A 24,081-nucleotide genomic window follows, 5' to 3' on the forward strand; every position below is an offset into this window, starting at 1 on the left:
TTGGGGAATCAAACCAGGGTCGCTGTATTCATAGCACAGCATGCTAACCGCTACACTACCCACTCCCCTACCATGGCCCATACAGTAGGTGATATTGTGGGAACCTGAATCGATGTTTATATTGTATTCATTCTGCTCAGTCGATCTGGCAGCCACGTTAGAGTGTAGATTCATCGATAGATAATCACTGCGTTGATGCATTGGCAAGTAGTATATGTTCCTTTGGAACGTGCGTTAACGACAGACCGAATGCAAAGGTAAGTACATAGGTAGAAAAAAATAGATCACATTTCGATCGCCACACCAGCAATCGTCATCAAGCAATTGTCATTTTCATATTTGTATTCATAATATGCTTTAATACATGCATAATGTGTACAGCATCATTATTATTACGAAGAACGCATCCTGAAGGCCGACAAAGACAACGACAACGATCCACCATATAGCCTTCACAGTCTGTTAGCGAGCACTTATGAAGGTCGGCATATCACACAAAGAGGTGGGTGGCCAGCACCATGCCTTTGTCTCGCCAGTGCTAATGCTTACACACCGAGCATGCACAGATTGACACACACAGGTGAAAACAAAATAAAATAAAACGAAATGAAATCACGACGTTTCGGAAGCAACACAAGCATCCGTCATCAGGTGTGACTGCTCCAGCAAAATTACTGGAGCATATGAGGAGAGATATTTAGAGACACGTGTTTATATAGGGTACGAGGAGGGGGAAGAGCCAAGGGGTCGGGCGAGGGCATGCGGCAGGCCGTGTTGCGCATGCTTCCCCCCCCCCCTCTTCTTGGCTCCTCCCCCCTCAGTACCCTACAGTATATAAACACGTGTCTCTAAATAGCTCTCTTCATACGCTACAGTCATTTTGCTGGAGCAGTCACACCTGATGACGGATGCTTGTGTTGCTTCCGAAACGTCGTGATTTAATTTAGTTGTTTTATTTGTATTTAATTTGTTTTCACCTACGTGACGTTACCGAAAAAAGCCAAAGAGTATGGATCCTTGCAGTCACGACAACTTCAAATCTAGAATTGACACACACAGGGCGATGAACCGGCCATGGATCAGAAGGCTCAACAGACGTAGGACAAAAACATGTCCACCTCATTCTTGACGACCCAGCCGGTGGGGTGAACCATCCGCATGCCGATCGCCGCCGTCATATCCCAGGCGTCCACGAAGGCCACGCGGAGGTCCCCGAAGGCCTCCAGTGTCACGTCGTTGAAGCGAAATGTGTTCCAGTTGCTGTACAGTTCAATGTTGTGGGCCGTCTCACGAGTGTTGGCCAGCTTCACCACCACTGTGGCCTCTGGGATCCTGGCATGCAGCCTCTGCAGCGCCGCCCTGATGTTCAGAAGCCTTCGACGGAAGATGGCCAGCGGGAAAGGCACAAAGTGTGCGCCAAGGCTGATTGCGACGACCACTCTGCGCCCTCCTTCTCCTCCACCTCCTCCTCCGCCCCCTCCTTCGATGGCGTCAATTCGCTTTGAGACGTACTCGACGTCCTTCGTGAACGTGTACTGCGTGAGCACGGGATAGCCGTGGCAGTAGTAGTGCAGCGTGGTGTTCATGTCGGTGTTCAGTGCCATCCTCAGCTGGTTCTTGCCCCGAGTCAGGACGCCTGAACTCTTCGTATCTGTAGCACGGACGGACGGACACAGCACACGTGCGCATGTCAAAGTGACTTGGTGAGCAAAGTCATCATCTTAATAGTTCTGTCAAGAAATGATCACGTAGATATAACTGTTCAACCTGATAATTAATGCTTTGACAATTCCATCGTCATTGTACTGCTCGACTTTTAGCGTTGTTCTCTGATCTAACACTGGTGCAGAGACAATGGCATACTGAAGGATCTCGCTCTGGTGTAGACCAATAAGTATCAGGGACAATGCATACATTATTAACAAGCGAGTTTGTTTGCATTGTCCTTGAAATGTTCATTTTACCACGAGCTAGATGTGTTGTTAATGCAGACTCGCCGATGCCTTGATATGCTAATCGGTGTATATTTTGTATTTGAACATCTTAACACCTGTATTCTTACTGGAAAGGGTAAATCAAGCCTATTCTTTTTTCAACGGTTTTACTTAACTTGATTCTTCTGTTTGTCGTGGTCAAATATTGTAATAAAAATTTCGTCCACTACCTGTTGTCCAATCAATTCCACATTTTGAACACGTACTCAGATCCGGTGACAATGCATGTCTGTATCAAAATCGGCATCAATCAATTAATTCGCTACTTTAAAGCAATTAACATTTTGTATGGACGCCTTATTATTTATATATATTTGTGTAGGTCAAAAACGCCGCGGTCCCTAAACTGTGGAATCGCCTCTCACAAAAAGCAGGCGCCGCGTGTCTCAGACGCTATTGACGTACTTCTCGACCGTGAGTCAAACGAAGTTGTTAATAATAAAACAGTTGGTAAAAAAAACGTTTTTTAAGGAGTTTATTCTTTATCGTTATTGAGTCTAAAGGTGAGGGTGATTTTCGACCACCTGCCCGTTTAACAGCCCTGATCAAGTGGTGGAAATCCCATGTCCCTAGAGCGAGAGGAGTCCATCCATAGGACAGCCGCTGTAGGTATCCCTAGGAAGTGGTTACCTATATGACATCTGCCCGTCTAACACCCTTGACTAAATAAGTGGTGGAAATTCAACGTTCGTATAGCAGGAAGAGTCAATCCATAGGACAGCCATTGCCGACATCCCCACGAATTGGTTGGCTGCATGACACTTGCTCGGTTAACAGCCCTGCCTTGTCGAGTGGTGGAAATTCCACGTTCTCATAACGGGACAAGTCCATCCGTAGGGCAGCCATTGTCGGCATCCCCACGAATTGGTTAGCTGCATGACACCTGCTCGTTTAACAGCCCTGACTAGTCAAGTGGTGGAAATTCCATGGTCCTATGACGGGATGAGTTAACCCATAGGACAACCACTGTAGGCATACCCACGAAGTGGTTAGATATATAACAAGTGTGACTAATTACATAATGGGATTTAATTTCATCGCCAACTACCGAGCAGGACTATATATGTACAGGACAGTGGTAATACAGGAAAGACAGGACTATAACTGAGTGCTATGCATCACTGCACACATCTCACCGTCAAAAAGTTAAGTTTATTTTTGGATTCAACATGCTTGATGCCCTTCCAGGCACAACCTTTCCACCCAACGCGCGATCATAATCATAATCACTGGAGGAAGGGCCTTTCATATTGATGCCCCAGGGTCTGGAATGATATGGCCAATAAACTGCAACTCGAATCACTACCTGTGAGATCTTCACTCAAAACTGCTCTAGAGGAGTTGTACACCCCTAGCTGCCACTGCCATTCAAAATGGTCTGAAATCAAAGGTATCGTTTCGGATGACTGCTGCCAAAGTATGATCTTAAGTTTGATTATAGTGTGCTGATCTTTAAAGGTGCATTGAAACATATTGATACTGCTACTGATACTCCTGCTGTTATGGAGTGACTCATATAGCCAGCTATGGCTGCAAAGTTTGATCGAACATGTTATGTTTTTCGTTTATTTTTAAATTTGAATCACAGTTCCTATGATCACAGTTACATTGTTTTTATAGCTTTATTTTGGTGATTTTGAACAGTTTTGGTCTAGCCATGTTTGTTTGTTGTAGTACAGAGTTAGCCTGATAACTTGTCTTATGGTTGTTATTGTTTGACTTGCATCCCACTGGGATTTTTGCACACAGCGTTGATATACGGTGTTTTTTCTGGAAGACTTTGCTGTTTTTTCCTGGATTTTTCTGTTGCGTGTAGTCACTTTAAGATGTTTCTTGTTCATGTTTTTGTTGCGGTTGCACCCGAGTCAAGAGCCGCATGGCTCACAGGGTTATACCTAATAAATGAAACTGAACTGAAACTGAACTGAAATTGAACATTCATACTGTATCCATAGATTTAGACAATTCTATATTACAGTCGGTGGGTGAGGGGGGGTGAGTAGGTTGGTGAGTGTATGCCACCTGCGTCTGTCCCGTGACTTCCTGTCAGCGGTCGTTCGACACTTCACGTGGCCTTAACGTGCACATCGCCTGGAATTAGCGGCGTGGTGACGTCACCACCACTTAGTGGCGATTAGCAGTTGATGTTGTTGAGTGGGTGGGTGAATTAGTGGATGGGTGAATGAGTGTGTGAGTGAGTGGGTGAGTGATTCATTGAGTGTGTGAGTGAGTGGGTGGGTGAGTGAATAGGTGGGTGATTGGTAGGTGGGTAGGTGAGTGAGTGGGTGGATTGCTGGGTTGATGGGTAGGTGGGTGGATGAGTAAGTGGATGAGTCAGTGGGTGAGTGAGTGGGTGAGTGAGGTAGTGGATGAGTGGATGGCTAGATGGATGGGTGGGTGGATGAGTGGGTGGGTGAGTGAGGTTTTCACATTTAAATAATTTGTTCTTAATCTCACATGCATTCGTTTTATTCAACGTGTAAGCAAGTCTGTAACCCCACTCATCTCACGCAGACACACTGCACATAACACGCCCACGTCAAGTGAGGTGTGTCTGAGTGCTTGGGTGTGTAAAAGCACACTGATTTTCAATTGATACACACTAAGAAATGTACTCGATCTCACCTCACCCAACCTTAGCTCGATTCAAAGAGTACCACGGTGGCTCGGAGGTTGTTGGTTCGATTCCGACCCTGACGATGCCTGCTATATACAGTATGTTTGGAGTCTGCGTCTCTTTCTCCACGTGGTGGTCGCTTGGATTTTTCACTTCACATTGATGATAGTAGGCTTATCTCCACGTGATGATAGTAGGCTTATCTCTATGAGTATGGGTTTCTGTGAGTCTGTATGGGTCTCCTCTATGGGTATCTGTGGGTCTCTGTAGGTCTCTTTGAGTCTGTAGAAACATGCATTTAAAGAATGTGTCTGCTTTAAATATTCACATGATAAACCACTTCGTTGAGCTATTATTAAGTGTGGCAATGTCGCTTCTGGATAACATATATATGCTCAGTGGCCCTTACTTGGCAAAAAGAAAAGTTTACTAGGTTAGTTTTAAATCGTAGCACCGACGAAGGACCTTGCCAAGATGAAATATGCGTGCCCGTTTATTTTGGTCCATTGAACTATTTGTGCTCGGTGTAGAGCTGCTATTTACCGATAGACATCTTCACGGATCTAACCTTTTCACACGCCCACCTATGCTACGTGACGTACTTCATAATTTGTCAATGGGGAGTGGTGGCGCAACGATTTGTGCAATGCGCTATGCTGCAAACCCGTGAGATTCCCCAGATTGATTACCGCTCACAGCCACCACCGCCAACACAACCAGTAATAGCGATTATCTGAACCGGTCTCGGGGCTCCCCTAGGTCGACTCAGCCTGAAACATCGCCACTGATGTTGGCTACCCAACCCCTCGTACGCCGACGGCCCTGATAGGTACTACTAGCTAACAACACTTGCCCCTACAGTCTGTTAGAGGCTACATGGGGGACCTGTATCTTTGTGTCAGAGTACTCGCGAACAGCACTTGCTATACATATGCTATACATAACAGTCATCGATTTTTATATAAATTGTGTGAGAAAGCGATATGTCGAGTCTTCTTCTTTTGTATGGCTGATGTAAATGCAGAGCTACAACTACAATTTCACATTCAGGTGGTCAAGCCAGATAGCCGGGTCAGGAACAAGTGGAGTGCATCATCATCGCTGTGATGTCTCCTTCATATTTGTGGATCGGGGCATTGCGTCGTTATACAGTTTATGGTCTGTTCTGGATGACCACAGTCGCACACTTCTGGAGAGTTTATTTATTTATTTTCTATTTGTGCATCTGCAACCACGATTTGTGCAGTGGGATGCGTTTTAGGGTGGACCATGAGCTTCGTGGAAGATCAAACCCAGATATGACGAGTGGAAATAGATACGGGACTGAGATGCCACGACACAGACAAAGATGGACGGACGTACATCAGCATCAGAGTTTGTGTTCAGAGAGCAGGAGGAGAAGAAATCCGATGAGCTATGAAGCTCTTTTTCACAGATGTCCGTTAACTACACATTCTGCTTGTGGTAGAACATGCAAACAAACACTGCTTTTACAACAATGTTACACATTGTCCTTGACACTGATTCGCCTACACCAGAGAGATTGACATCCTTCTTGATCTCTGCATCGGTGTTAGATCAGAGAACAATGCCAAGAGGGGAACAGTACACGGACAAATCAAACAAACACTGCTTGACTTTGACAACAATGTATGCATTATGCTAATGTACGTTACTGGCAGAGAGTCTAAGAGGTAAAACTGGTTTGACCTGAGCCATTAATTATATTTATTTTTGCATTTTCCTTGTACTCCTCGCCTTTTGGCATTAACAAAGCCTATATTTTATTTATCATACCCCCCCCCCCACCGTGTGTTTGTATATTTGTATGGATGTTGTATGTATGTTGAACGTTTATCACACCATACCTAGCCAACCGTTTTAATCGGAGGTGCCCGGGAAGGACAACAAATTAAACACAACAAGCTGTTGTAAAGAAATTAATTTTAAATCTAGATGGTGATTTAAATGTCAATATCTGAATGCAGTCGGTAAACTGACTGCAGCCTCTTATGAGGCTGTTTAGTTCGAGAAACGCCACAAGCTGACGACAAATCACTTTCTCTCAATTAGCGTCGACGTGAATATCAGATTGGACATCGGCCCTGCAGTTATTCGTGGTCAGGTGCCTGCTCCAGCCTTCGTCATCGTGATGTGACGATGGCATGGTCGCTGGCTGGTTGATGGGACAGCCTCGAATTGGAGCGTGCTAATTGGAGGTGCAATCGTTGGAGGGAGTGCTGGGGACACCTTACCGGGAATAAACTTTCTCAGATAGTCCCACCACTGCCTGATGGTTGAATCACCCAGGAGATAGACGTCCTTGCTCTGGAGGCACGACCTGACCTCCTGTGCCGTGACGAAATTCCGGTTGTCGCAGATCGAGGACCTCCATGCGTTGTGAATGTAGTGGCCGTTTGGACGTGGGTTGCCGAGGCCCGGAACGCAGCGCCGAGACGACGATGACATCGATGATGACATGTCAGTCACGTTACCTGCGCACCGTACATGCTGTTCGTGTTTTGCCGTGGTGGTGTTGATGCTCCTGCTGATGATGTTCGTACTGGTGGTGCTGATGATGTTGGTGGTGTTGATGTTGCTGATGGTGTTTATGATGATGACGATGGTTGTTAATGCATTGGCATGGTGGTGGTGTTGTAGCTCCTGCTGATGATGTTCGTAGTGGTGGTGGTATTGATGCTGCTCGTGGTGATGGTGTGTTAATGAATTATGTATGTTGAATTTATTTTGCACCGTACGTAGCCAACCGTGCTAATCGGATGATGGTGTTGATGCTGCTGATGATAATGGTGTTGATGGTGGAGGTGTTGATGCTGCTGCAGGTGGTGGTGTTGATGCTGATGATGGTGGTTGTTGAAGCTGCTGCTGAAGGTGTGTTGATGATGGTGGTATTGATGGTGTTGATGATGATGCTGCTGATGCAAATCGTAGTGGTGATGGTGGTTATTGACGATCGTGTTGATGTTTCGGTTTATGATGGTGGTGGTGTTGTCGATGATAGTGGTGCTGGTTGTGATTTTGGTAACTGACACAGTAGGGGACACAGATGATGCATCTGCCAGTCATCTCAGTAAAACGATGGCACCTGGGTCTGTCCCGTGACCTCCTGTTAGCTAGCCTCGACACTTCACGCGGGCTCAAAGTGGACCTGGCCTGGTACAGGTGCTGTGATGACGTCACCGTTCTTAGTGGCAAATAGTGACTATTGTTGTTATTGGTAGTGGTGAGACAGTGTGATAAGATCCATTACAGTGTGATAACTACCATTACAGGTCAAGTTTAATTCCATTCAAACATATGCCAACGATTGTGGCTACAAAACATCACTTTACATCATCCAGACTGGCACTGATGAACTGGGACCGAAAATTAGCCCAGGCATTTCTAAACACACTGGCTCAAATTCGGGCCATGGGTCATATATTTTTTTTATTCGGTTGTGCGACAAACTGTGTAGTGCTGGTAGCCAGATTAGCGAAGTACCGTATGAGCGTGACGTTGCCATGCGTGACCTCATTGGCAACATTTGGGTCTGAGTCCAAAAACACAAATGGGCCGCCGATGAGGAATAATCTTTGGGGCTGCCGAATATCTGGCTGCTTAAAACCAACTGAGAGTGTAAATAAGCTATGGAGCGTACACATTTGCGGTGCATGAAATATTTTAGAAGCTTAATTGCATATATTAAAAATTTTGAATTTTTTTTTACTTCAATCACATTTGCCATTTCCCAAACCAGACCGGCCCATGGCCAGTCCGAGCATGCAGACTGGGGATGTCCGTACCACTACCTGATGCCTCTTGTACTTGATAGACAATATCCATTGGCAAGAACTGTTCACTGAAACGAGAATTGTAACAACTCAGCTCAGAACAATTTTTTGCTCGTTTCGCAAAACAAAACTGGGTCTGAATTCAAACTGTCTCGTTATCGCGAAGTCTTGTTCAAAGAGAGCTTGTTAAGCGATACAACGCGAGCATGGGTCGACTGCATTTACATTTAAGGAATGTTTCACTGCTCAATTCAGTTCATATGGATCACGGCAACTGATGGTGATATACATTTATAGGGCACTAGACATATCAGTAACTCAAGGTGTCTTACATCACATTTCATCTCAACCATTTCAACTCGTGGGAGAGTTCGAGGCAAGGGGACCCCTCGAGTGGAAACCATAGCATGATGTTGGTTTTGTGTTTAGTTTGTTGTCCTTCCCCGCACCTCCAATTATCATAGTTAGCTACGCACGATAGCGAAAGATGTTCAACATAAATACATATAGAGACCCACAGAATCACATAGATCGATAGACTCACACAGAGACCCATAGACTTACATAGAGACTCACAGACACATAGATTGAAAACTGTGGATTGAAAAGCATTTTTTTAGAAATGCGTTTTGTATTTAGTTTGTTGTCCTTAACACGGCAGGCTATATACGGTGTGAATGAAGTTCAACATATATACATCTTACTGAAACCTTGAGCCTGGATCGATGAGGCAGATTGCAGCAAGGAAAGTTCTCTCTCTAAATCACTGATATGATTAACTGATTTTGTGAGGACAATACGTGCGCAGGTGATCGGGTGGGACGGAGGTCAGAGTTGATACTGCTGAGATCCTGGGTTTGAATGCAGATATCAGGTACTCAGGTGAAGCGAGTTAATGGTTTCAGCCTGGTGACAAATGACTCACACAGAGGACCCATAGATTCACACAAAGACCCACAGACTAACACATATAGACACACAATTAATTGGTCTATATGTGAGACCCACAGGCACCTATATATATAAACCACTCCAAGATCTTGAAACAGCTACAGAAACTCCACAGCAGTGTGGTAGAAGAACTGCGGGAGCAGAATGGAATTCAAAAGGGATTTACCCTGGAAATAGTTCCTTTCTCTCGTCGGCAAATATCCTGGGCTTCTTGTCGTAGGACGAATGGTACTGCATGGAGTCGCATGACATATTGTCCGGCCTTTCGCAGGCCCACCTCTCGCCCAGGAGATCATCATCGTAGCTGCACACGGCCTTGGAGGTGGTGGTGGTGGCATCCAGAACGAAGTGGCACGTAGTTGTCCTCTTCACCTTCCCGGAAACGAAGTTGCCTCGGAAGCTCACTTTGTCCGTCACAAAATCCCTGGCCCTCTCCAGGACGCCCACGGCCTCACTGTGGTGCACTACCTTGACCTCCAGCCGGCTCTCGCCCGCCCACCAGAACATGAACTCCACACTGTATGTGCCATTATCATGGTCCGTCACCTGCCACACCCCATCGTGTGCGCACAGCAACGACAACGAGCGGTGGTGCAGCAGTTAGTGTGCGCTGCGAACCCGGTAGAGACCCGAGTTTGATTCCCGCTCAGGGTAGCGGTGGCATAGTGATTAGCCACCACTCCCCCTGCCTACATCCACACATTGATTATGAAATCGCTCTCGGACGTGCCTGTGCTGATTGTCCACCTGCCAAATCTTTCATTCAGCGAGTGCTGTTTCCCAGACCAGTTTACAATGGCGCAGGTAATGCCGCTCCTGAAAAAAGTTGGCTTGAGCCATAGTGACCCCGCAAATTATCGCCCAAACTCAAACCTGAGCACTCTTTCAAAGGTCATAGAGCGCCTTTGTCTGAAAAGGTTACTTCTCCACGTCACTGCGATGGGCAGATTAAACCCGTTGCAGTTGGCAAACCGGAAATTCTATAGCACTGGGACAGCTCTACTAAATATCACTGATGACCTCTACAAGATCATGGATGACTGATGCATTGGTTGGCCTCGATCTCTCAGCCACCTTCGACAACATTGACCATGATATACTCATTGGGCGGCTAAGGTCGATGTATCAGGTATGGCACTGGGGTGGATTCAATCATACCTACATGGTCGATCACAATTCGTCAAGCTGGGCGACGAACAGTCTATGCCTATGTCGTGCCTAGTCGGTGTACCGCAGGGGCTCGTCCTCGGGCCCTTCCTATTTTCCACATACGTCTCCACAATCGCCAATGTCATCGCATTGCATGACATTAAGTTCCATCAATATGCTGATACAAAATTGTATACTGCAGTGAAGTCAGCATTTGATTGGAGATACTCGGTAACCTCAAAGATTGTACACGAGCGCTACAGGACAAGTTTGCATAAAATGAAATGCTGCATAATCCATACTAATTGGGGGTTCCGCTCATTGTCACTCAGGAAAAACAAATTGTGGTTAGATCGGGTGTGGTGATTGAAGACTGCAGGTTTCAGTTGTCTACTCATCTAAAGAGCTTTTGCAGCATACTCGACCAGAATATGTAATTTGATCACCGCATGCAAAATATAGTCAGGTCCTTCAATTTTCATTTCAGGGCTCTTCGACACATTCGACCACTATTGAGGTGTGACAACCAACATGGTGGTGTGTAGCATAGTATCTAAAAGGATCTATTATAGCATCTCACTATTTTATGGGACGTATATAAAAAAAACATTACCAAGCTGCAGTTATTACAACATTTTTGGCACATGTTGTGGTGGGTATTGCAAGATATCCGACCATCTCCGTACGGTGCTCGCGAAGCTGCATTGGCTTCTGGTTGCTGAACAAATACATTATCAAGTCACACTCATTACACACAAATTGCTTGTCAAAAATTTACCACAATAGCTTTCAAATCTCGTCAAGGGGCATTTTCCATCATTACCAACAAAGATGGTCACTGCATTGTGCGCTTTCTGATGTACTTCGGCAGCCATCTGGAACACTCTGTCTTCAGATATTAGGAAGCCACTGGTTCTGTGCATTTTTAAATAATCGAGATTGAAGACCAATTTCAGTTAACCTGCTTTTTATGTTTAGATTTTGTCCTTGCCCTGCACCTCCGATTAACACGGTTGACTATGTACAGCGTGAAAGAGCTTCATAATACATACACCAACATCCTCGTGTACCATGCTGGCCTTCATAGGTGCTACTCGCTAACAGCACGTTCCCAAAAAAGTTATTTAAGGGTATACGGGGAATTTTGTTCCCTATCTCTGAACATGGGCTCATAAACTTTCCATGGGAACCGGTTCCCTCTCTGTTAATATTGTCCCATAGACTTTCTATGAGAACCGGTTACCAATCTCTTAACATTGCCTCATACACTTTCTATGAGAACCGGTTCCCAATCTCTTAACATTTCCCCATAGGATTCTATGGGAACTGGTTCCCTATATCTATGAGCGGGATAAAAAACAGTGCTATAGAAGGTCACTATAACATGGTTACATTGGATATACGTTTCTAACAGCGCTATGTTTTACCTATGAGCGTTATTAGAAAACAGCGCTATGGGAAGTCAACTACAACGTGTATCGATAGAGATGCGTTCCCAACAGCTTTATATAATGTAACCTTTGAGTGTTATTAGGAAACAGCAGTATAGGAGGCCACTCTAACATGTTTGCATTACAGATGCGTTCCTGACAGTGCTATATTTTTGCTTTACCAATACGTGTTGTAAGAAAACAGTGCTAGATGTGGCGGGGCTATAAGAGTTACGCCTACACATGGTAGTAGAGGCGACGATAAGAAGAGCAGATCAGATCACCTGTCCCGTGGCCGCGTTGCCGAGGGCCATGTTGTAGACGCGAGCCAGGAGGAAGTCGCAGCCGTAGCCCTTCGGACGGCCAGTGCCGTCCATCATCTCTACGCGGAGCGTCACCGAGTCCCCCACAGCGACGCTGCGCCTCTCGTTCACGACCCTCGCCACCGTCCTCTCGGCCGAAGAGAAGTGGAGTGGCTCAATATTCAGGGGCAGGGGCCACTGCAGGGGGGTACAGCCCAGACGGCCCTCGAGGGCGAAGACGGGCAATGGCGAGTGTGCCGGAGACGGGGGAGGGATGTGGCTGGCACCTTTGTAGTGCTGTTGGCGCGGTTGCTTGTGGTGGTGGTAAAGTGGTGCCAGTTGGGAGTTACCCTGCCTGGGAAACTAAAGACACCATTCAGAATCATAATCATAATGTGTGTTTAGACTGAAGAAGAAGAATCTGACGAGCTACAAAGCTAATATTCACAGATATCCAGTAGGCGTATCTATGTATATCTATGTATCTCTGTGTGTATCTATAGGCCTAAATGTATCTATATGTGTCTCCATGGGTATATATGTACCTCTATGGATCTCTATGGGTCTTTATGTATCTCTGTGGATATCTATGCATCTCTGTGTGTGAGGGAAGGACAACAAACTAAACACAAAAAGCAGTTCTAAAGAAATTCGTTTTTAATTTCGATGATGGTTTAAAACTGCATGGCTCAAGTGGCTTCCTAATATCGAAAGGAGTGTTCCAGAAGGTTGCAGAAGTGTATTTGAAAGTGTGCAATGCATTGACCATTATAGAAATTACTTTCAAATCTGAGTGTTACTGTCGTAGTAATAATAATGAAAGTGTATACATACCCAATAGACAATGCTCAGATACACCAGCACACCGAATAATGCCGAACATACAGCCAACCTGTAGAGTGATCTCGATGTCTTATCGAGGCATTGCCTGAGATTGGTACTGACATGTCCTCCAGGCGCGGTCTCCCGCACAATACCCACCATCCTGAGAGACTCCCTGAAGAGAGAAAGGAGATAGAAATCAAAGCAATCAGTGTTAATTGGTTACCACTTTAGCAAATTGTTAGAGATACAATTGGTTCATCACATGACCAACCACTATTTAATAGAATCAGAATGTTTATGATACTGCTCAGAATAGGCGTGCATTTTTTTTATTCCCATCATTAATTAAGATAAATGTTATACTTTTAGATAAAGATCCATAAACTCGCATGAAGAATTCCAGAGACGCACTCAGAAACCAATAGATTGACACAGATACCTTTAAACTCATGCAAACACTCGTAGACTCACACAATGACCCTTATAATCATATAGGGACCTATAAACTCACACATACACCCATAGACTCACACAAACACCCATAAACTCACACCAAGACCAAAAGACTCACACAGAGACTCACAGACTCACGTAAAGATCCATAGACTCACACAGACACCCATATACTCACACAGAGACCCATAGACTGACACAGACATCCATAGTCTCACATACAGACTCACAGACACCCATAGACTTACACAGCGATCCATAGATTAACGCAGAGACCCATAGACTCACACAGAAATCCATAGTCTCACAGAGAGAAATATAGACAGACAACTATGGACTCACACAGAGACCCATAGACCCTCACACACACCCATCTACTCACATTGAGATATATAGACTCACACATAGAACCGTAGACTCACATAGAGACCCATAGACTCACACAGAGACCCAGAAATTCACATAGAGATATATTGCCTCACACACGAATCCATATACTCACCCAGAGACTCATAGACTCACACAGAAACCATAGACATACACAAATCCCCAAATACGCACATAGAGACATCTAGATACTCACACAGATCCATAGACTCACATAGAGACCCACAGATTCACAAAGACCCATAAACCCACGCAGACACCCATAGACTCACATAGAGACCCATAGACTCACGCAGAGACCCATACACACACAGAAACATATCGATTCATACAGAGACCCATAGACTCACACAGACACCCATCGACTCATACAGAGTGCCATGTACTCACATAGAGACCTATAGACTCACAAACACAACCATAGACTCACGCAGAGACTCAGACACTCGCTCACACAGACACCCATACACTCACACAGAGGCCCATAGACTTACACGGTCATCCAAAAACTCACACAGAGACCAATATACTCACATAGAAACCTATAAACTCACATAGAAACCCATAGACTCACATAGAGACCCATAAACTGACACAAATCCCCAAATACGCATATAGAGACATCTAGATACTCACACAGATCCACAGACTCACATAGAGACCCACATATTCACAAAGACCCATAAACCCACGCAGACACCCATAGACTCACATAGAAACCCATAGACTCCCGCAGAGATCCATACACACACAGAAACATATCGATTCATACAGAGACCCATAGACTCACACAGACACCCATCGACTCATGCAGAGTGCCATGTACTCACATAGAGACCTATAGACTCACAAACACAACCATAGACTCACGCAGAGACTCAGACACTCGCTCACACAGACACCCATACACTCACACAGAGGCCCATAGACTTACACGGCCATCCAAAAACTCACACAGAGACCAATATACTCACATAGAAACCTATAAACTCACATAAAAACCCATAGACTCACATAAAGACTTATAGATTGACAACGAGACCTATAGACTCACACAGACACCCATAGACTCACACAGAGACCCACAGACTCAAACAGACACACATAGATTCACACAGAGACCCATAGACACCCATTTATTTATACAGAGACCAACAGACTTACACAGAGATATTTTGCCTCACACATGGATCCATATACTCACCCAGAGACTCAAGACTCACACAGAGACCTAGAGACTCACACAAAGACTAATAGACTCACACAGAAACCATAGACATACACAAATCCCCAAAGACGCACATAGAGACATCTAGATACTCACACAGATCCATAGACTTACATAGAGACCCACAGATTCACAAAGACCCATAAACCCACGCAGACACCCATAGACTCACAGAGACGCATACACTCACATTGAAAATTCATATTAAGAATAATTTGGCCAATATATATATATTTTTTTTTAATCAACCGCGGTGTAGCACGAGGCACAAAAAAAAATGTAACATCCACCCTCACCACAGCTGCCTTTCACACTCGAGGCCAGAGAGCAGGAGGTGAGCCATACAAGGGTAATACAAAAAAAAACCAGAACCAAAGAGAAGAGGTCGGGGGTGTTGCTAGGGACGACTCCCACAACTTCAAAGACCCGCCACCCAAACAGGGCGGCGAAAATAGAACAGACAAGTTTTGTAAGCTATTTTAGTAAACGAAAAATCCGAAAATTAGAGACAAGAATAAGTGAACATTATAGATCCCCACACTCACTCCAATTAAGAACCAGGCTACAATCTACATCAGTGGATTATTATTTCTCATTCATTACTTTAATACTAATGTCATTTATTTTTTTCTTTATCTACGCGACCTGACCAAAACTTCAAAGAAGAATTCTGGCAGTCAGGAATGTTTTTAAGCCAAAACGAATTCTCTAACCTCGGGATATCAGATAACAATAATAATAACTCGAGAACAAACAGCACAAACCCAGGATACAGGCGGTGGAACGAAGGTTAGTAACCGGAAACACGGCCATACATCGACACATCACCGACACAGAAGAAGCTTGCCAGCGGAAGAAGACTCCGCAACCGATCAAGGATGGCGAGGCTCGCTGAGTAGCGATACACTACTCAGTGCAAGTTCAGCGCCAACAGAAGAAGTATCGCTCGAAAGTCATTCTGCTCTGGGCACCGACTCCCACGAGCCACGGCAGTTCGAGTTAAGCTGACGAGAATTCCAGCATCATCATCGAGAAAGGGCGGAAAGCGGCAAACCTCGACCAAGCCAGCCTCACAGAGAACCAGCTCCATCAGACATTGGTGCCTGCCATCACCGAACGAGAGCATCGTTCATCGCCAGAGCGCCACCGGGCGCCACCGGGCGCCACCGGGCGCCACCGGGCGCCACCGGGCGCCACCGGGCGCCACCGGGCGCCACCGGGCGCCACCGGGCGCCACCGGGCGCCACCGGGCGCCACCGGGCGCCACCGGGCGCCACCGGGCGCCACCGGGCGCCCACCGGGCGCCACCGGGCGCAACACATACCCAGGCGCCCACCGGGCGCCACCGGGCGCCCAGCGGGCGCCACCGGGCACCACCGGGCATCGTGCCCACAGCTCATCCAGCGGCGGAGAGAGCCGTCAGTTAACGTCAGACACGCCCGAGCGAGAGAGAGAGCAAGCTGCCGTTCGTATGCCCTCCCCCACACTCACAAACCCACGACGCGCCCGGCGTCTGCTTAACACAAATAATTGACCCAGGAAATCAAAACCACACACGCACACACACATACCCATTAGCTGGTCGTGAAGACATTGGTGCTCATTGAGTGATAAGAATACGGTCATTTATAAGTATATTAGTCGTTAGAATTTTTATTATTATCAATTTTTTTATCGCATAAAATTGCCAATAGATTCATCGATGCAAACTAAAACTTTTTAAACCTTCGTTACAAATCTACACGCTCACAGGGAGAATATTGTGTTAAACCTTTCTTTTGAACACCGAATCTTGCCCACGAATTAATTGAAGCTTAGCCAAAAATTAAGCATCTGCGTCAACAGACACACACTGCCGCACCCCATTGTCCCAAGACATTTCGTTAATTATATAATCTTGCCGATGAATCTATTGACGTATACCTTTGCCTTTGGGGTGTAATAATTTGCTTTTATTGCCTTTCGTATGAATATCGTTGCATGCCTGTTTTAAGGACTCTCCCTATCGCCGTCTATACTCGTGTTACGTGGTGGAATTAATCGAATGTTCTGTCGCCCAGTGAAACAACGCAATCATTGATGGTTAAATGTACTGCTCACTGAGGGAATTTCCCCCGATGGTACCGTGGATAATTCCAAGCATGAGAGTTCGCATATTAGAGTGTCATGTTTTTGTTTAAAATCAAAATTGCTTAACAAAAGTGTATGATTGTTTTCTTCCTGAGTTCATGCGTAATAATCTTCTGTATCCTGCGTTGAGATTTGAATTCGGAGACCTGACATAAACACACTAATATATAATCAGTAAATGTTTAAGCAAGAATAATTGCATTATCCCGAGTGATAATACGACCCTAGACAACGAAGTTAAGCCAGATTATCATAACTGCACACATAAGCATAAGCGCATACATTTGCATAATTTAATACGATTAGCATAATGTATACGTATATTTACATATCTTGTTATATTTCATGATAATTGCAAATTTTTCAAATCTTCATTTTTTTATCAATTCTTCAAAACCCGACATATACAACAAAACCCATAGACTAAAACAAAAAACCATAGTATCATATAGAGACCCATATACTCTTACAGACACACTTAGACTCACTCAAAGACCAATAGACTCACACAGACACCGATAAACTCCCAAAAAAACCCATAGGCTCACACAGAGACCCATAGATGCACACAGAGGCATATAGACTCACCCATATAACCATAGACTAACATAGAGACCTATAGTCCCACACACAGACCCATATACTCACATAGAGACCTATAGACGCACACAGAGACCGACTGTAATTGCTCACAAAGAGGCCCATAGACTCACACAGACATCCATAGCCTCACACAGAGACCCATAGACTCACACAAAAAACATACACTCACATGGACACCCTTAAGTTCACGCAAAAACCGATAGACTCACATAGATACTGACAAACTCACACAAAGACCCATAGACTCACACAGAGACCCATAGACTCATACAAATACCCAGAGTCTCACATATAGATTTACAGACTCACAAACAGAACCACAGACTCACGTAGACATCCGTATACTCACACAGACACCAAAAGACTCACACAGAGACCTATAGCCTCACATGGAGACCCAGAGGTGCACAAAGAGACCCATAGATTTACAAACAGACAGGTGACCTCACACAGACACCCATACACTGAAATAGAGACCTATATACTCACAAACACAACCATAAACTCAGGCAGAGACCTATAGCCTCACACAGAGATCCATATACTCAAACAGAGACCTATATACTCACACAGATACCCAGAGGCTTACAAAGAGACCCATAGACTTACAAACAGACACATAAACTCACACACACCCATATACTGAAATAGAGACCTATAGCCTCACATAGAAACCCATAGACACACGTAGAGACCCAGCGACTCACACGAGACCCATATACTCTAATAGAGACCCATAGACTCACACTAAGACCCTTAAACTCACACAGAGACCCATATACTCACCCAGAGACCCATGTACTCACATAGAGACCCATAGACTCACACAGACACCCATAAATACAGAGACATATAGATTCATACAGAGACCCATAAACTCACACAGACACCAATCGACTCATACAGAGAGCCATGTACTCACATAGAGACCTATAGACTCACACATACACCCATAGACTCACACAGAGAACCACAGACTCAAACAGACACCCTTAGATTCACACAGAAACCCATGTTCGCCCATATATTTACACAGAGACTAACATACTTACACAGAGACCTTGAGACTCACACCGAGACCTATATACTCACAGAGAGACCCAGAGGCTCACAAAGAGACCCACAGACTTACAGACACAGACACCCATATACTGAAATATAGACCTATAAACTCACATAGAAAGCCATAGACACACATATAAACATATAGATTCGTACAGAGACCCATAGACTCAAACAGACAGCCGTCGACTCACACAGAGACCCATGAATCACATAGAGACTTCCAGAGACTCACACAGAGACTCGGTTCGTAAATGCTCATACGGTCAGTGTTATGAAATGTGTTGAAACGATTCAACAAAACAGGGAAGAATCTTGATTTGAAGCTTTCGTGACTGCAGGAATCCATACTCTTTGGTTCTTTCGGTAAAGCCACGTAGGTAGAAACAAATTAAATAAGTCACGACGTTTCGGCAGCAACACAAGCGGCCGTCTTCAGGGAAGCATTGTTAAATTCATAAATAAGACTAAATATTGTACATCTGCATGTATTACTGTAATATATACTGTATAGTAAATAAAACATAAAATGAAGTAACATGAACAGAAAAAATTAATGTAAAATTTTCACTTACCTAGGGTCCTGATACTGGCTTCCTTGACAGAAGGGGTGGAATGAGTCCCGACAATGGCGCACACGCAGACACACTCCCACACACACTCACAGACACACACACTCACAGACACACACACTCACAGACACACACACTCCCAGACACGCACAGACATTCCCAGACACACTCACAGACACACACACTCACTCACAGACACACTCCAAGACACACTCACACACACGGAGCACGCACGCAAGACAACGACACACCCACACACGGGGTAAATACAAAGATCCCACGTGTCGCCTTCACTGCTTGTTGGGGCAAGTGCTGTTAGCGAGCAGCGCCTATGAAGACCGGCACGGCACACGAGGGGGTGGGTAGTTAGCACCACGCCCGGCCGCCTTTGTCTCACGAGTAGCGATATATACACACCGCACCACGTACGCATTTTTAGGCTGAGTTGACCTAGGGGAGGCCCAGGACCGGTTCAGATACTTATCACTGGTGTTGGCTGTGAGCGGGAATCTAACTTGGGTCGCCAGCTTCTGCTGCACTATCGGTCCCCACACACAGACACTCACAGCGGAGTGCTACGACGGATGGCTTCGCTGAATAAAAAAATCCCATTGAAGTGCGGATGTTCATAAGTGCGAGTGTTCATAAGTGCAGATGTTCATAAGTGTGAGTGTGGGTAACTCGAGGACTGACGGTGTTAAACATGAGCGATGTGTTTCGGACAGTCAATCCAACTCTCTCCTAACCTAATATATACTACGACTGTGTCACTTTTCACAGCACAAACATAATAATAATAAAGAACGTAACAAACTTGATTTGGCGCTTTCGTGACTGCAGGAATTACTCTTTGGTTCTTTCGGTAAAGTCACGTAGAAAGAGAAAATAATAAATTAAATAATAGCAAACGACGTTTCGATTGCAACACAAGCAATCATCATCAGGTACAAATGAAAGAGAAAACAAACCTAGTAAACCTATAAATACAATGTAATACAACACAGAGAGTCTGCTACAACACCCGACCTGTATGATTGCGTTCTTCCAAAGATTGCAAAATTTAAGAGAAAGATAAAACACAGAACCGGAGACACATAGACAGACACATAAGCAGAGAGAGATAACACAGATACACACAGAGAGAGACACACACATAGGCACACAGAGAAACAACGCCTCTGTGTCGAGGCCTTACATAGAGAGAGAGGGGGGCAGAGAGAGAGGGGGGGTAGAGAAATTTGCATGTCAATGAGAGACCTGGCGCAACAGCAGGAAACAAGAGTAGCAAAACGAGGGGAGACAGAGAGAGAGAAAACACACTAAATCAAACAAACTTAGTAAAATTTGGAAATGTAATGCAATGCAAAACAGAGAGTCGGTCAACACACAATTAACGCATGACCTGGTTGATTACGTTCTTCCAAGGATTGCTAAATTAGAAGTTAATTGTGACATTTGAGAGAGAGACAAGACACAGACACGGAGACACAAAGACAGACACACGGGCAGAGAGAGATAACACAGATACAGAAAACAAACTTAAAACCTCCCCGTAGAGGTGGTTCAAACTTGATTTGGCGCTTTCATGACTGCAGGAATTACTCTTTGGTTCTTTCGGTAAAGTCACGTAGAAAGATAAAATAATAAATTAAATAATTAATACGTACTTAAATATTGCTTGTGTTGCAATGATCTGGTGTGGTGAAACTCCGATCAAAACTATCACGTTGCCATACATATGTAATGCGAGCAGGGATTGAGGGGGGCGGAGTCTGGGTCACGTGAGGAGAAGGAGGAGTTAGGGTCACGTGAGGGAGAAGATTTAAGGGGAGAGCCGGAAGGGATCGGGGAGTTGGGACAGAGTGAAACGGGAGGAGGCCACGCTGGGCAGTGACGAGAGGGTGGCGCGATTGCCACCGGTTGGGAGGCCACGGCACCGTCGGCCATCGGTGTCCGGGCAGAGCGGAGCAGCAGGGTGGCTGCGGAGCAGAGCAGCAGTGTGGCTGCAGAGCGGAGCAGCAGTGTGGCTGCAGAGCGGAGCAACGGTGAGGCTGCAGAGTGGGAGCAGCGGTGTAGCTGCAGAGTGGAGCAGCAGTGTGGCTGCAGAGCGGAGCAGCGGTGTAGCTGCAGAGTGGAGCAGCAGTGTGGCTGCAGAGCGGAGCAGCGGTGAGGCTGCAGAGCAGAGCAACGGTGAGGCTGCAGAGTGGAGCAGCGGCGTGGTTGCGGAGTGCTCGACGGACGAGCCGCGGGGCTGAGCGAGGACGCCGTAGGGGCGAGATTGACACGAACCCAAATAAAGGACAACGGAGATCTACACTGCAAAAGAGTCCTTTATTACACATAGCAGGCGTGACCAAAAAGATCTCCAAAATTCTAAACAAACATAAGATCCAAGTCCGATTCAGTACAGTACATAAAATCGTGATCTAATTCCATCTGTGAAGGACGTCATTCCTGACTTGCAATACCCTGGAGTCTATAAACTGAGTTGCAGCTGTGGTGATTGTTACATTGGGGAAACGAAACGTCATATCAATGATCGTGTCCACGAGCACAAGTCAGATCTGAAACACGGCAAAATTTAGTCTTCCGCCGTTGCCGATCATTGCTACAACGCTGTGGGTTCTCATGAGATTGTCTTTTCCGAGACCAAGATGCTCTGCAAACCTTCTGGCTACCATAAAAGGTTTGTACACGAAGCCATCCAGATATACAAACACAGACATAACTTCAACCGTGATGATGGGTACAAATTGAGTAATCATTGAAAAGATGTCATTAACCATGTAAAATGATTTAACTACACATATGTGTACCATCTTATCTGACAGGTACTATTCTACTTTACTGAGTGTTAACATCCCAAGAGTTTACCAGTATTGCTTACTTTTATGCTTATTATCAGTTAACACCGGCCACAACCATGAGCTGATGTGCACCATTGTTCTCTTTTCACCCCGCTCCCGAGGACCATCACCTTGGCTGCCACATTCAGACAAGCCCCTCCCCCCCTTAACTTGTATTTAAGGACTTGTCTCTTGGATTTTTTCCTCACTTAATACAGTAAATTCAGCTGTGACGGTCCCACCTGACGACGGAGACTTGTGTTGCCTCCAAAACGTCGTGAATTATTATTTTATTTCTATTATTATTTATATATTTTTATTATTTAATAATTTTTACCTACGTGACTTTACCGAAAAAACCTAAGAGTATGAATCCTTGCAGTCACGAAAGCTTCAAATCGGGTCTCTACGTTTATGGGTGTCTGTATGAGTATATAGGAGAAGGAGGAATCTGATGAGCTATGCGGCTCGTTATTACAGATGTCCTTTGGCGTTGGATGATGCAGGCTCCTGCCTGACTTCAATTTTAATGATCTCACTGCGCGCGGCCAGAGTGAAATTTGATTTCGTCAATCGGAAAGTGACCGTAATTTTGAAATTACTTTTTAACGCAAACGTGGTGTAAGTGTTGAGGGATATCCGTCATCATAACACAGCCAAACACTGAAACACCTGCGTAATTACCGAAAATAAAGAAGCACTCACCCCAAGCCAATGTGCAGCCAAACGGTTATTCAAACTTAGCTCAAGGTCTCCTATTGGCAGAAAGAGGCCTCCACTGTGGTTTTGAAGCGATTGGAGGAAAATGCTTGAACGGGAAAAGGCTGGAAACAGTGGGACCTAGAGGCGACGTTCGGGAATCGTTAGAAGAGAAGGGCAGGAAAAGGAAGATTCGAGAAATAGGGCACGAGAAGGATAAAAGGAGAGAGCACGAGGGGAGGGGACGTTCGAGGGAAGGGAGCACAAAGCCCCGAGCGAGTGTTTGTCACTGCATCTAAATTAATGAGGCCTCTTAGTAGTCCATCCTCATTTCACCTGGATCAAAACTGCATAGTTAACTCTGATAACTATGCCATCTTGATACAGACGATAAAACGTGTCTACTCGCTCAAACTAAACGATTTTTTTTTATTTTCCCAGGTAAGTACCACTGAGTTATGTCGCTCCTTTTCAAAGGTGACCAAATTATAGCAGCTCAACGGAGTGGTTTATCACGCGAACATTTATAGCAGCCAAACACTCGAAATGCGCGATGTCGTTTGTAAATGTACAAGAAAAAAAACCGGAGGATCCGGAGAAAATCCGCCTTACCACGGGGGAGAGAGATAGAAAAGTAAACTCCAAATATATGGCAGGCGTCAGAGTTGGACGATTTACACGGCCTCCTGTATACCAGGCGAGGTGGTTAATTAGACAGCCACTATCACTCTAAGGCATCATCAAATATTCTTTATTAACCACGCATGCTCGTGGTAAAACATGCAAAAAACATGGTTTTACAATAATTTACGCACTTCGCTTCAAACGAATTGGCCTGCACCAGAGCTATAGCATCCTTCTTTATGGCCGTGTCTACAAAAAGCGAATAGTAAAAGGGCGATGCCAACAAATAATAAAGCAGCATCGTGGACTTTCGAACTGATAAAAATTAACTGTCAAACAACGACGCTAACCCGTTCAGTCGCGTGTCTTGCTACCGGAAGTACAATGAAGTAAAACACACCACCAAATAGAGGAG

At 45.2% G+C, this 24,081-nt stretch overlaps 1 protein-coding gene across 3 annotated transcripts; it reads right to left on the reverse strand.

The window, feature by feature from the left end:
- Positions 1–324: 324 nt before the first annotated feature.
- Positions 325–24,081, reverse strand: LOC144719629 (NXPE family member 4-like). 3 transcript variants are annotated; one of them, XM_078595740.1, is made up of 8 exons: positions 23,655–24,081; positions 19,501–19,826; positions 13,072–13,234; positions 12,220–12,600; positions 9,523–9,902; positions 8,424–8,473; positions 6,867–7,106; positions 325–1,651 (listed from the first exon to the last, which is right to left on the reverse strand). In XM_078595740.1, the coding sequence occupies exons 3-8, from the start codon at positions 13,219–13,221 to the stop codon at positions 1,089–1,091; spliced, it is 1,764 nt and encodes a 587-aa protein (XP_078451866.1). In that variant the 5' UTR covers positions 13,222–13,234; positions 19,501–19,826; positions 23,655–24,081; the 3' UTR covers positions 325–1,088. The 3 variants fall into 3 exon arrangements, with proteins under 3 accessions (XP_078451866.1, XP_078451863.1, XP_078451865.1); XM_078595737.1 differs by having other exon boundaries at positions 8,418–8,473; XM_078595739.1 differs by lacking the exon at positions 23,655–24,081 and having other exon boundaries at positions 8,418–8,473; positions 19,501–21,499.

Source organism: Lampetra planeri, chromosome 6 (assembly GCF_965212315.1).
Source record: "Lampetra planeri chromosome 6, kcLamPlan1.2.h2, whole genome shotgun sequence".
Classification (NCBI taxonomy): domain Eukaryota; kingdom Metazoa; phylum Chordata; class Hyperoartia; order Petromyzontiformes; family Petromyzontidae; genus Lampetra; species Lampetra planeri.